Consider the following 14,401-nt stretch of genomic DNA (forward strand, 5'->3'; position numbering starts at 1 on the left):
AACACCATTTTCGTGCCATTTTCGGACAAGCTCAAAAATCATAGCTACAGTTCTAGTACAACATCAACACAGTCGATTTAGAGCTTGTCGAACTAGTTGGTATGCTGAAATTTACTTTCTAATGTATACCTGTAGCCTCACATTCATATCACATCGTTAATTAGTTTTGCGATAATCATAGGCTCGAACTAGGTATGTAACGCGATTACCGGGAGAGGGACCAGCTATAGTTACGTTCGTTAAAAAACCCTCAAACTTGGCTGCAAATCCTGCACTGGCTAACTGTACAATCGAAGACAGAGCAATTTGGAAGTGTAAAATACATTTGGACGTGATTCGAAGCACCCGGATTCGGTCACGATCATGATGATTCAATTTACATATACCTTTAAGTAACGAAATCGTTTGTAGCATTCGTAGTAATTTTTATGGAAATTATTACCTAGCAAGGCATAAATTTGTCATTTTTAAGCTACCAGCGAACGTTTTGTCATTCGACCTTTTGTTATAAATTCAGAACAAATCAATTGCCTACAAGTTGAAAATAAACGTGAATTGAAATGCCTTCGAATATTCCAATCAAAGCGAGCCAAGAACTCAAACTTACAGGCTGAGCATCTTACTGCTTGATGAAACGATCAAAACAAAGTACCTGCAGGATCACGCCAACTCATAAAGCAATCCAATAAAACCCGGTAACAAATATGACCTCCGGAAAAGCTCGAGAGAAACGAAGCGCACGACCAACACTGTGAATAATGATGAATTATTTAGTGCAATAAAAGCATTCGCTCATAGCCGGTAGATATCTATTGACATGACTGCCGAAGCATACGTACCCTATAAACACTTGAGTGAAATGTGAGCAAATACATAGACGTGACTGGATTCGGTTCGCTGCAGAGCAGCACGCCCAGCCAGCAGCGGGGGGTAAACAGGAGGGACACATTCAATATAATGTTTATTTTGCAACCTCATAAATTGAAAGGGCACAACAAACACACTCGATGGCCAAGATACGGAACTATTTTCTCGAGTGCGCCGGAGATAGCAGGAAGAAAATCAACTTTCCTGATGCAGTTTCTTTGTGTTGTTCGACTTGACACCTCCCTCTCACTACCCGCCGAAACCGTATCCAGAACAGGACTGAGTGTGGAGCGACCGTATTGTTTAGACAGGAGCTGAATCCGGATTTGAAGCAGCAGTGTTGTCGGAAAATGGAAAGAGCAAGCTATCAATTCAACTACTCAATAATGGGTAAGCTCGTAGTCGCCAGGAATCTTGTATGACTTTCCCCGTTCCACCCGTTGGTGATGGATGATGATGTCCTTGGGTTGGGAATCCAGGTTGGAAGGTTGATTTGTGAACACAGTCTGATGATGTTTTGAAGGTTTGATATTTGAAATGGCTCGTTGCCCGTGGGCATAGAAACGTTTTCTTCAATGTAAACAGTTAACTGTGTAAATCATGCCCCACTCCATACTAACCGAGCCTCTTCAAGTAAGTGGAAAAGACTAGAACAGAACACTGCACATTTTGACGCAACAGCTTGTATGCGTGAATGCGTGTGTGTGTCTAACGAATGAACCATTGCGGAAAAGGCGAATTTCCCATGCATTGATGATGAGCTAGGACGAGATGAAAAGACTATTTGCAGTGTTTGTAATTGGATAGATGTCGGACATCAAAAGCGACTAACGTGCGTACGTTGGTCGGTCTGAGCAAACATGCTGCGATGAAAATTTTCTTATCCGTTCGTTTCTAAAGGGTGTTTATGCGCCACCTGGCATTGAATAAATTATGATCACAGTAAACCCCATGCGTTGGAAGATTGACGTTGTTATTGTTAGAGCCTACAAGTAGATGAAATCATTGAAGTGTGGTCGAAATTTTCCAAACCAGCTCGAGCATAAATCAATTGGCGGCGCTACCGAAAATCAATTCGTACTACCCGCCGCCGTAGAAGTTTAAACGCCACAGGACCCCTTGTTAGCATGGATCCCACCATCCCGCCAATTACCTGGTGCTTACCTTGTTTCGATGATAAAATTGGCAACGGGTGCATTCCTTGGATCCTGCGAGTGAGCCCACGATAGATGTACTGAACGTGATGTGAAGCTCAGTACCAATGGTCGACCCGGTGGCTCCGGAACGTCTACAGGTGAGAAACGGAGTTAGTTCATATGTATCGTACCGGGCTAGCCTTATTCATCGCCATGCCTGCGGAGAGTAGTACCCACCTTGGACTAATAAATCTACGATGGCTTCCGGGCTGTGCCGGTCGTTCACCAGGCAGCTGTACTCGGCCGTGTCCGAGGCAACCGTTGGTCTGATGTGGATACTGAAGTTGTCAGGTAGCAGCGTTATCTATGTGCGTGTCCGAACAGGCCATAAAAGGGAGGGGGGGGGGGTAAATTTGAACAGCAAAAAAAGCTAATTAGTTGAACGGGTAAGTGAACGACGGTTGGTCGGCTTGCGGTGAAATCTGCGACAGTGATAATAATTTATTAGCCGGCTTCATAACTGGTGCTACTTCTGGCTGGGGCTGACGTTGTGAGTCTTCGAGGTTTCGGGCCGGTTGCAAATTGCGTCGGGAAAAGATGGCATTTTGGCACCAACGGAGAAGGTTGTTCGGCTGTGCAGACGGCGCGATAGTTTACTGTAAATGAACCTAATAATCTGCTTTTGGGGTATTTCCAAATTTGCTGGCGGTAAATCACTGTATTAAATACTCGTAACTGGAAGGGAATATCTCCTAAAATTGAGCTGCTACTGTTGGGAAATTCGGTTTTCTAACAATTTTGAATCCAAAACATTGCATTCTGCACGCGTAATCGTTTTATGCAAATAATATTGTATTTACTAACCTTTGTATCTTTATCTCTGAATCTCTATTGCCCTAATTTTCTTATATTTTAAGTCTTGATTTTGTATGGATCAATCTTTTTAATTTATTATCTTTTTATCTTTTAACCTTTGATCTTTCAACTTTTTTCTATCTTTTTAATATATTGTCTTATCTTTCGTTTTTCATCTTTTTTGGCTTTATCCTTTTGTCTCTTTTTGACTTTTAACTTCTAATTTTTTATATTTTTCCGTATTGTTTTTTTTTACTTTTCTTCTTATCTTTGTATCGATTAGTCTTTTAATCTTTGCAACCTTATTCCTTTTTTGCCTTTTAACTTTTTCTTTTGAACTTTATATCTTAAATTTTCTTTATCTTCATTTTTAAGCGGTTCATCCTTTTTCGTTCTATGTTTTGGTTCATTTTTTCATTACCTTTTATTTTTGTATCGTACTTTCTGTCTATCTCATTTTTTCCTGAAACCGAACCAATAAATACATATCGCTGACGCCTGTCCATCCGTACCTCATTTCCTCCCTCCCATGACATTTACTCACCCTCTGATTGTTAACGAGCGGCACCCCGTTGACGTACTCCGCCACCGTCTGGGTCGTCCTCCAGATCAGGGAATCAACCAGCGAATGTTCGTTCACTCCCGGGCAGCTGAGGGTCACGTTTCGTCCTGCCACCGCCACGTACCGCACCACTGGAATGCTTTCGATATCTGTGCGTATGTGTGTGTGTTTGAAAGCACCGATGGGAACACGGTCATGAAAAAATGGAAAGAAAACATCAACATTAGAATCGTTCGTTATAAATAATAAATGAGGGCAGAAATCGAAAAAGTAACGGTTCCCGGAAGCTCAAAATCGTTCGATTTTCTTCTTGTTAGGAAATTTACATATTTGAAATAACATTTATTTAATTCAGTTGGCGCACAGGATTCCGGGTTGCTTTTTTATGTTCAGGTGCCCCGATCCTCCATTTAGAAGCCTTCATTATTTTCGATAGCATATTTGCTTTTCAAATTGGGTATAAGAGCGTTCGCAAGATGAAGCGCTGGTTTGTAACGCAAATGTCAACAAGCAGAATCTGTAGAGAGAGGGAGAGATCGGCAAAAAACAAAACCGCAATTATGATGAAACGACGTAAACGATATTGGCGATTGGTTTCCTTTTGTTTCGTTTTGCTCTGTGCTCTCACAACACCGGCATGCGGTGTGGTAATAAATTCTTTTCATGTTTGAGAATCGGGTTGCGGAACTTTTTTTCTGTTTTGTTTGAAAACGACACAGCTTGATTTTTTTCCGCAAACCACCATACGGTTCCGTAGAAACGAGGAGGTGGGTTAGAACAAAATACCAAGCTGCCGCATTATTGCAAATGGCGTTAGAGAGTGGGGTTTCGGTTTGGTTTTTGTGCTTCTGAAAATGCAGTTGTCGGAGAACACAATAACAAAGTAGGAAATTTTGTGTGTAGTTGCTACATTTGCCTTCTAGTTGGATTCAAGTAGTGAGAGCAAGGGGGATCCGAAACCGGTATCGAGTGCTTCTGATTCGAGGCTAATTAGAATAAATCTGCATTTTATTTTAATATTGTGGTTTCAGAGCAAATCCGGGAAATGCTAAAGCGTTGGCAGATGTGGCAACAACCGTTGGAAAGTAGAGGCGTTGGTTCAGTTGTTTTTTTCGGAAAGCTTGGCATTGTCATGCGAAAAGAGTTCATGAGAGTTTTCGAAGCATAGTACACGTGTCACAAAGTGTCTGCTGGGAATCTGTGATGTTGATCACAGTCGGCGGTGATGAGATGTTATCGGTTTATTATGTTTAGCTGGAGGCTGAAACTGACTCGTTTACGAACTTAACTTCTGTCGGTTTTTTTAAACCAGTTTCAGATCTAGGTTCTTCGTCAGTAAGGTGAGAATTGAACTTGGTTTCATATCAGGGTTCTCAAATACAAATGACAGTCTCAGAGTATAGAAAAATTGTGGTAAGCGGATATATTCTTCGTGAAAGTTGTCAACACAAACTGGTTCTAAAGTACGACAGCTATTATTGGAAAAAATATGGCTTTCTGCTCGTATAAGTTTAGGTTGAACATATGGGTTCGTTGAATCATCTACCATTATCCAACAAAACAAACCCGAGAAAAATTCATTGTTAAAGGATGAGGTACAACAAATACGCCAGTTCCAAGCTCCTGATAAAGCTAAAACAACATCATTCACACCTTTACCAGCCCGATCTAGATGGGACTACATTGAAAAGAACTTTCGGTTAAGCATCCGACCGAGACCCGGCAATGAATGAATCCGAGCTGCGCCCCCAACCCCAGATGATGATCAAGGTCGAAAGTGACCGCAAACAATGTGTGACACGCCTACTACGCCTGCTTTGTCCCCTAGTGGAGGAGAATTTCCTTCAGCGACGGACTTTGCGACAGATCCTCCGACGGAGTGTTATCTCAAAATCAGAAAATGACACCTCTTCCCCTGGAATTTTGTATGCTAGACTGGAAAGAATCGAAACAAGGAGCTGCTCCCACAAGCATGCCATGAATTTGTGTTTACGCCCAGTGTTTTCCATACGGGGACCAGTAGTACACCAGCTTTGAAAGGATTGGGGGAAGGATGCGGGGTCAGCATGTTTTGAACAGTTCAGACAAATATGATAAAAGGACGGATAGGTAGTTATTTTTCCTCCTTATCGGGGTGCGGTGAACCTATCGAGGAGTGTATTATCCTTCGTTACTGTCGGGTGAGACGTTGTGTTCTTTTTATCCTTCGTTCTCTTGAAAGGGGTTTATTTGGTTCATTGACGATAACAATGGGCGAGGGAAATTGTTGCATAAGTTATAGCTTCGATCCCTTCAATTTACACAGTGGAGGAAGGTTCGATTGGAAAAGAAATGGCAAATCCATAAAAAGATCGGGGAGGAAGGCATGACCCATGTTGACCGGTTTTAGAAAAGATGACAGACCGTTATTTTGCACTCTTTTAGTTACGTTACCACGGCTCGGTTGTGGTTTGTGTGTGTGTCGCTGTCGGAGCGAATCTCGGTTGAATGGCTATTGACCATTAATTTGGTGGGGGTCAAGCAATTAGTGGTTCTGTTTTAGCATATCCTAGTAGTCTGCTTAATTAGAATAATTAAAGCTCTTCAAATTCATTGGTTTGGCGGTAATGTTTTAAATGGTCAAATGATCAAATACTCATTACTTGCAATCAATTTTGAAGTACTTCTTATACACGTAGTTTAGAAGACCAAAACGAAATAGTGAATTTGAAAGTGTTGAAACTCGTAACATGGTTGAGGACGACGAAGAATGACAGCACGGCATATAATTATGTGATTGAAGTGAACGCTGATTGATATGCGGCTCTGCTAAAGTAAGAGCGTGTAACGATCGGATGGGAACGATGCAGAGTGATTGAGTGGTTTGGAATTTTAGGTTATTTTAGGTTATTTTAAACTCAGACTAACAGGGAGAGGAAGCAAAATTTGAACACCGACAATGGGGCTTATAGCTTAGAGTGCGTCAGCTTTAGGATGCTTGTAGAAAGTAAACGCCAAATAAACCGTGAAAATTACCAATTACCGTCCATGAGGCTCTCCCTCAAAGAAATTTCCGCTTCCAGTATCGATGGACAACATAGCTCCAGTCTCACTATCGCCGCTCGTCCAGCCATCAGTAACTCAAAGTAACTGTTGTATCTCAACAGATAAGAACATACCACCAAAATGTGAAAGGACAGCGAACGACGATCGATGAACTGTTTGTGGCTTTATCTGATCAGGATATTATTGTGCTGACAGAAACATGGCTGAACGACGATATAAACTCGCTACAGTTATGCGATCCTGAGTATACGGTTTATCGCAACGATCGATTTTTACTTCCTACAAAACAAGGAGTGGTGGTGTTCTGATCGCTGCTTCAAATCGGCTATATCGTCTAAATACAAAATTAGTCGCAGCAGTGGTCTTGACCAACTCTGGGTAAAAATATTTTCATTTGGTCTAAAAAGTATTCAAACTACATGTCTCTGACCCGCGTCCCATACCAAAACCATTTTCAACCGATGACTCCGTGCGTTTATAAGACAAAGAGCAGCTGCGCTCAGACACTATACTAATCGACCTATAACCGATTCCTTTACTCTAGGCACGTTTTATAAACTCAGTTTGACCTTAAGCAAAAACAAACGTTTCTGGAAAACGTACGGAAAGTGGACTTCCTACTACCATGACCTTAGGAAACAAAAGCTCTAGCAGTAGCAGTGGTGTCAATTATTTGCAAAAGTGATAAACCTCGGTATTATTAGTTTCTCTGATGAAGGTATTATTGGTGCCATTGAAAAGTTGAAGTCTTCGACATCAGCCGGTCCGGGTGGGATCCCTGCTACCATCTTGGAAATGTGCGCGAGTACTTTATGCGCTCCTTTAAAACTGTTCTTCAATCAATCGTTATCGCAAGCTACGTCACTCTCTTTTGGCAAAGATAGAGTAACTTAGTGTCTCGCACAGCTTTACTGAATGGCTCGAATCATACATTCTCAACAAACAACAAAAGCTGAATAAATCTTTGATACTAAAGAATAACCTGAACAAGAGCTGTTCAAGCAATTGTCCAGCTAAATATCGAATATCAAATCACATCACTTCATACATTTATCTGGTGTGCCTCAAGGTAGCAATCTCGGACCCATGCTGTTCGCCTTGTTATTCAATGACCATTGTCATGCCCTTCCATTAGGATGCAAACTTATATATGCAGATGACCTTAAACTATTTCCCATTGTGCGACCTGAATTTTGACTGAAAAGAACTACATCGACAATTGGATGAGTTTTGTAGTTGGTGTGCTCGAAGTCGGTTGATTCTCAGTGTATCCAAATGCTCAGTAATTTCTTAGACGCGTAGAGAAAACCCCAATTTGGTGGTGTTATACTATCGGAGAAATCACTAGAAAGTGTGTCAGTTGGCAGGAACCTTGGTGTACAGCTAGATTCTAAATTGTCACTATTCACACATCATTTCAAAAGCCAACAGGAACCTCGGTTTTATCATTAGAATAGCCAGAGTTTACTGATCTATAGTACCTGAGACCACCATTTCCCTTAGTTGTTTGTACCATTCTGGAAGCTTAAGCTGACAACTGGTGTCCATATGCGAGTGTCTGGATTAACAGAATTGAATCTATACAAGCTAGGTTTCTCCGATATGCTCTTAACCCTTTGCGATGCAGTACGACGTCCCACCTACTTCTCCTAAGTTTTTATTGGATTTATAGTTAGCGTTGAGATTTTTTTTCTTTCTTTTAATCAACTCTTAGTTAACTCTTAGGGATGTAGGGAGCGCAACTAGCACAAAAAAATTATGTGAGTTAATTACTTAATAGTTATAAAGAATTAAAACTCGAAAATCTCGTTTTTTATAATAAATTAGTAAATTAGTTAATAAATAGTCCTAGAGATCTAATTTTTTTAAACTTTCAAACATTGAACTAAATAATAATTTTTTTGCAGAATTTTTCGTAGGTCACTTGTCGAAAAAAAATATCAAAATATGCAAAAAATGGAGTTAATTATTATGTTGATCTGTAAAAGATTCTGAGAGACAGGAATAACTTCTCATCTAGCATAGAAATAGATTAAGTGGCTTTTGAGGTCTCTGATAACGATTCTGATAACAGAATTTGAAAATTCAAAATGGCGGCTTCAAAACGGCAGCCATATTTTACGAAATTTGCAAATCTAAATACCATGAGCATAAAACTCGATTTACGAGAGTTTTTGGGGTCGCTGATTACGATTCTGGTGTCAGAATTCGAAAATTCAAAATGGCGCCTACAAAATGGCCACCATTTTTTAAGAAATTTTGTTAGTCAGTATAAAACTCGATTCTTTGGGGTTTTTTGGGTCGCAAAGTCGCCATATTTGATCCGCCATTTTGAATTTTACATTTTCTACGCCAGAATCAGAATCAGCGATCCCGCCAACCCCCTTGTTGGACGTTTTAGGCCAATATAAATATGAAATGTAGTCAAGCACAGTCGCCATATTGGATCCGCCATCTTGAATTTTACATTTTCGGCGGTAGAATTAGAATCAGCGACCCCGAAAACTTTTATAAGACGTTTTAGGCCAATATAAAAAAAATGAAATTCAGCGAATAACAGTCGCCATATTAGATCCGCCATTTTGAATTTTACATTTTCGACGTCAGAATTCGAATCAGCAACCCCGAAAACCTACATAAAGTTAAAAATAACAGTATTCACAACGAAAGAAACAAATTCGCGTCGCAAACGGTTAAATCTCTGCTGTGGCACAACCCAATTGAGTTTCCGCCTTACATTCACCGATGTCGTTTACTTTGCATGGGCGCAAGGCGAAACATATTGAGCCGTTTTCATAGGAAAAGTTCTAACCGGTGAAACTGGCTCTCGCAGATGTCTCCCCCCGGAAGTTTAAGATCGTGAGATTTTATACGACTTCACTATCAAATTACTAACTGACTAGGGCTCCTGGTATCGACGCTTTTTGGCGAGAACCAGTTTTACGGTATTGAATCCCTCACTACTGCTAGTACCGGTAAAATACCGGTACTGGAATATTTGTTGTTAAAAGGAACTAAAAAACACCAAAACGGAACAATAGGGGAGACCGGGGCTAGTTAGCGGTGTTTTCAGTTTTAAATTTTTACCGCTTTGATGTAGGTAGATCTTGCAAAAAAGAACACGCGGCATTAAAGAGCAGACCGTTGGCAACATCTCTGATTTTTTATGAACTGTTTGATGCATTGTCTCCATTTTTATAGACAAAAATATTTGACGCGGAAAACCTGCCACCTTACCCCGGCCCCGGGGTAAGTTGGCGGTAAGTGTAGATACCCCAAAAACTAAGCAATCAAATGGAGATTCAATTACTTCAAGGGTCCTTTGGAAACGTGCTGAATGTCTTTTCAAGAAAACTGTATATTGACCGACAATTGCTATTATATTTCAGTTTCAATACCCCGGTATTTTGACTTTGACGCGTACTCCCTATTCAAAAGCAATTTTTCGAAATTCTTTATGAGATTGGCCGGAATAAATGTCTCCTGCATTGACGAGATACACAAGAAAAAGATTTTCTTACTTTGGAGTGAATTCCAGAAATAAATTTTTTTGATGGCTTTTTTGCACTGTAAATAGTACCGCCAACTTGCCCCGCGTGCAGCACCGCCAACTAACCCCAACCGCATATTTTATCAAAAACTAGTTAAAATAACTTTTGTTTGTGGATAGATGTAATATCTATACGGATACTGAAAGCTCTTTTCATGCGCTATCTAAAAATATGATCATTCGGGAAATAGATTGAAAATCACCCAAAATAACGCAAAGTATTTAAAATTTAGAAAATTTTCTTGGTATGCTCAAAAACACAATATCACTCACAACTTCCACCAAACAAATCGTTTTGCAACAAAAACACATTGGATAATGGGTTTCACATAACTTGAGGTACACAAAAAGAGGCAGCGCTAAATGTCTAATAGAAACAGAGAAAAAGGGATTCCGCCAACTTACCCCAACCGCCAACTAGCCCCGGGCTCCCCTATGTTAAAATGTATACTTTTGTTGGTAAGTTTTCATGGGCTTCAGTCTACCTTCTAATCTCGTCCAGAGCAGAAGCAAAAATTTACTTTGTTATAGCTATCGATAAACTAAGCTATCAATTTCTACTGCTTTGTTGCATATACACTACACAAACAGTACAGATAATTCCTCTGGTTGAGCAGTGAAATCAGAAAATCACCGAAGTGATACGCGCCTCCACTTCGAGAATTACCATTGCGACTAACTTTAAACAAACTTGTATTAGACCAAATGTGCTCTTTGGCGGAACAAATCCTAAAAGTGAAAACGAAAATGATGCTCGCGGAAGTGGCTACATCGGAGTAATATGGTAGTGATAACGCCTAGAAGTTTAGCCATGCAATACAACATCAAGTACAATAACTTTTGATTCAAGATTCCCTTGTTTATGGATTATGATGAAATTAAAGTACGTCGATTTGTAATGAGCATCAACTTGAATTTCCTTAAAGGAATCATTTCGAAACAAGGAGAATTGAAATCCATAACTTGATGAAATTTCTTCCCATGTATTTTCAACAGTTCATGTTGGGAGAAGCCAGATGACGAAACATATTCCTTCTACCTGGTTTTGGATGCAGATCGCTTGTAATCAAACAACACTGATCACAAATTCAAGCCAGGTCTCTACGTGCCCTATTCGGGTCGTGGTACTACGTCGGCGTTCGTTCTTTTATAGATTAATATTTAATAGCAAAATGCATATAGTCGAGACTTAGGCCGGAAACTTATTCTGTCGGCATACAGCGAATAATGGGAAACAATCCGAATGTTGCTTATGGGAGATTCCAAACAATAAATCAATTTTTATTTTATTCATGCTAGTTCAGAATACATGAATGAAAGATCGTTGTAATTATTTTCGAATAAATAGTTAAAATATTCTATTACCACCTTGCTGGTCGATAATCGTAACAGCTCCCTATATGTTCAGAAAGGTTAGGTCAATTAGATTGCTCATTAAAAACTTTGTGTAGTACAGAAAATACCGGTACTTATATTTATTCATTGCCGGTATTTCGGTACCAAAACCCTATGGCTGACGCGCATTTGGAGGGTGTTCTGAATACGAAATTAAAGTGGGCTTTTCCTCATTCTAGGTTTCATGTAGACCCTATAGTTTAGATGAAAAATAATAAAAATAAATAAATAATTAAATTCTTATAATTGTTGTTGGTCTAGATAGCAATAGAGCTATCACCTTCCATCTCCAGTGTCATTAATGTTGATGAACATTCATATCACTAGATAGTTACCAACACGATTCATCCATAAAAGCACTGTCGGTCAAAAGGGGCATGAATTTTAACCTATGGTAGAGCTAACACCTTCCATCTCCTGGGCAGACTCATTTTTAATTTTTGATCGAAAATATATTGAGCGAAATCAAAATGTCAAACTTGGACGAATGTAGCTTCTATCAACGATATAGAAGACCCTAGCTCATCAATAATATAATGTATGTTTGAATTACGGTTTCGACTTATGGTGTATAGTATGGCGCAGTCGACTTGACTGCAACCACCGACGTTGAGTTTGTTATTACCGTATTGAAGGGGTAACATTTGTGGCTAGCCATTTCAATGTGAACACAAGTTGTATTGCTTTTGTACCGAACGTCGACGGTTGCGATCAAGTCGGCTGCGCCATACTGATGCGACGAAATCGATTCCTACCAAATTTGACCTTAAACAGAGTGATATAGCATGGCAGACAATGGAAGAAAATGATTTTTTTTACTTTTGCTAATTTTTGCTGGTTGAAAATAAAGTAGTTATTTAAAACGCATCTGAGTATTGGGGAATCGAAATCGAGAACGGAAAAGACAGAAATACGGAAAGTGGACGGACAAAAAATCAGCTAACTTACATTCGCCCACCAATCAGACACTCGTTTTTCCCTGTTAAGACTGTTGTAACCAGAGAACATACATATCGAAGAAAAAACTGTACACTACAGACGTTAAAGCCCTACTAACAGGTCTCAAGTGTTCCACAGAACAGCACTACACCGTACTAAATGTGACAAAGTTCAACACCCACCAGGGATTCTAGGGGCTAAGAAAACGACACACCCACAATCGTTTCCTCTGTCCAGTACAGAAGGGAACAAACCAGCCAGAGTGGTCAGTAATTCCGAAGAACTGCTTTCCAATGCTTCTTCGAAACAATCGAAAAAAAACAAAGAAAACGGGAAACCGAACAAAATGGGAATATTAAACGGGAAAGTGATACCCTCGATCCAATGGGAACTCAGTTCAGGAAGGTAATGCACGGCGAAAAATGCACAATTTCACTAACCAAAAAACATGTCTAGTTGTAAGTAAGACTTTTCTTTCCGTGTATATGGGGCCCGAAGGGACACTTAAATGCGATTGGAAATGGAAGACAGGAAAAATAAGGGTAAATGCTGTTTTGTGTAAGCTCTGGCTGCTACAGCTGTCCCATGGGGGGATCGGATTGAGAAACGAGTCGTGAAAAATTTATTGTCCTCTGTTTCCGGAGTTGGAGACCTCTGAGCCCATTCGATTCCTGGTTTCGTTCAAACATGACGCATCGCATTGTCTGCTAAATCCCAGCATGCCATGCAATTGTGGAAACTGTTATAATCTCCACAAGGAAGGAATCATTTTTCATCGTCAACAATCAACAGTGTCTTTTTTCCTGGAAGCGAAACTTATAACAAACAGTATTCAATTATCTCGCTTTTGTTGCCTGCGTAACGTGAAACTCCCTTCGAGCTGATGTCCTCCCGGAAAGACCAATCCTCGGCGAAAGGGAAAATTTAATAAAATAACACCGCACACTCTTCGCACCCAACGTCGGTGCTTTTGGCAGGGTCCAGTGAGCGTGAAAAGGTAATCCATAATTACACCGAGAAATCGTTCCACTAGAAACCCAGCGGCCCGGATGGATGACCAACGACCCGATGACGACGAGTAGAGAAGGATGAGCATTTTTTTCTGTTGGCACACCAAAGCGCACCCGGTGGGTCTCACCTCTGCGACTAATTGATGATGGATCTGTTTACCGTGGCTATTATCCAGTACGGGTTCTGTGTCGGGAAAGCGGGGAGAGGGCGTAATGCGGCGGCCAGCGGGTACCCGAACCTGGGCACACGTGCAAATAGAAAGATGCTGGGGGGTATTTAATTCGATTCGATACGAGTTCGGTTCGCTTCGTTTGCTTTTGGGTTTGTGTGTAACTCCATTAGCGCGATTCGTAATTAATTGAACAAAAATTGATTGCTCGAATGGTTTGCGGCTACGGTTGTTCATTTCTGTGAATCGATGTAAAATGGAAATCAAGATCTTTCGCGAGAATTTTCCTTTTATTTAAATTAGTTATGGAATTTGCGTTTCGACTTCGTCTCATCAGAGTTCGACACTAGCTTAGTGGCAGGACTATGCTAGCGCCGCCATTCATTTCCAAGCCTTTTTAGGGATGTTGATTGAAGGTTCGGTATACCATCTTAACAAACCTTCGATATCAGCCCCACTTTATTTCATAGAATTTCCCTGAAGTTTGTAGCTAGTTCCCTAAATTCGATTCGGAGATCATCGCTAAGCTATGTGAGAATTTCCAGGGTGTCGTTGAATTCAAGTAGAGCTTTTAAAATTTTCCAAAAATCTATAGTTTTTGACACTTCTTAGAACATTTCTAAAGTTCGGGTTTGTGTTAGTACAATATCTCTGCAGGTCGTAGAAACTCTCTTTTTCAGTTTCACGAATTTTAGACCTTTGATTTTTTACTTTAAATATTCGTTTCTTGATTTTTAATGATAGGTTTTTGAATTTCGATTTCTAATTTTCGATTTTTGATCATCGATTTTTTTTTATTTTTGCTATTTAATTTGTGAGGTTTGATTTTGGAATTTCGATTTAAAAACTTTGGTTTTCGATTTCAAAGCTAG

At 40.1% G+C, this 14,401-nt stretch overlaps 1 protein-coding gene across 1 annotated transcript in view; it reads right to left on the reverse strand.

The window, feature by feature from the left end:
- Positions 1 to 14,401, reverse strand: part of LOC131676933 (protein sidekick-2-like) — a 152,211-nt gene that overhangs the window by 21,529 nt on the left and 116,281 nt on the right. Inside the window, exons 2-4 of the mRNA XM_058956346.1 lie at positions 3,403 to 3,569; positions 2,241 to 2,367; positions 2,032 to 2,155 (exon numbers count right to left, since the gene is read on the reverse strand). Of these exons, the coding sequence (XP_058812329.1) occupies positions 2,032 to 2,155; positions 2,241 to 2,367; positions 3,403 to 3,569 (418 nt within the window). The remainder of the gene's footprint in view (positions 1 to 2,031; positions 2,156 to 2,240; positions 2,368 to 3,402; positions 3,570 to 14,401) is intronic.

This window comes from Topomyia yanbarensis, chromosome 1 (assembly GCF_030247195.1).
Source record: "Topomyia yanbarensis strain Yona2022 chromosome 1, ASM3024719v1, whole genome shotgun sequence".
Lineage (NCBI taxonomy): Eukaryota > Metazoa > Arthropoda > Insecta > Diptera > Culicidae > Topomyia > Topomyia yanbarensis.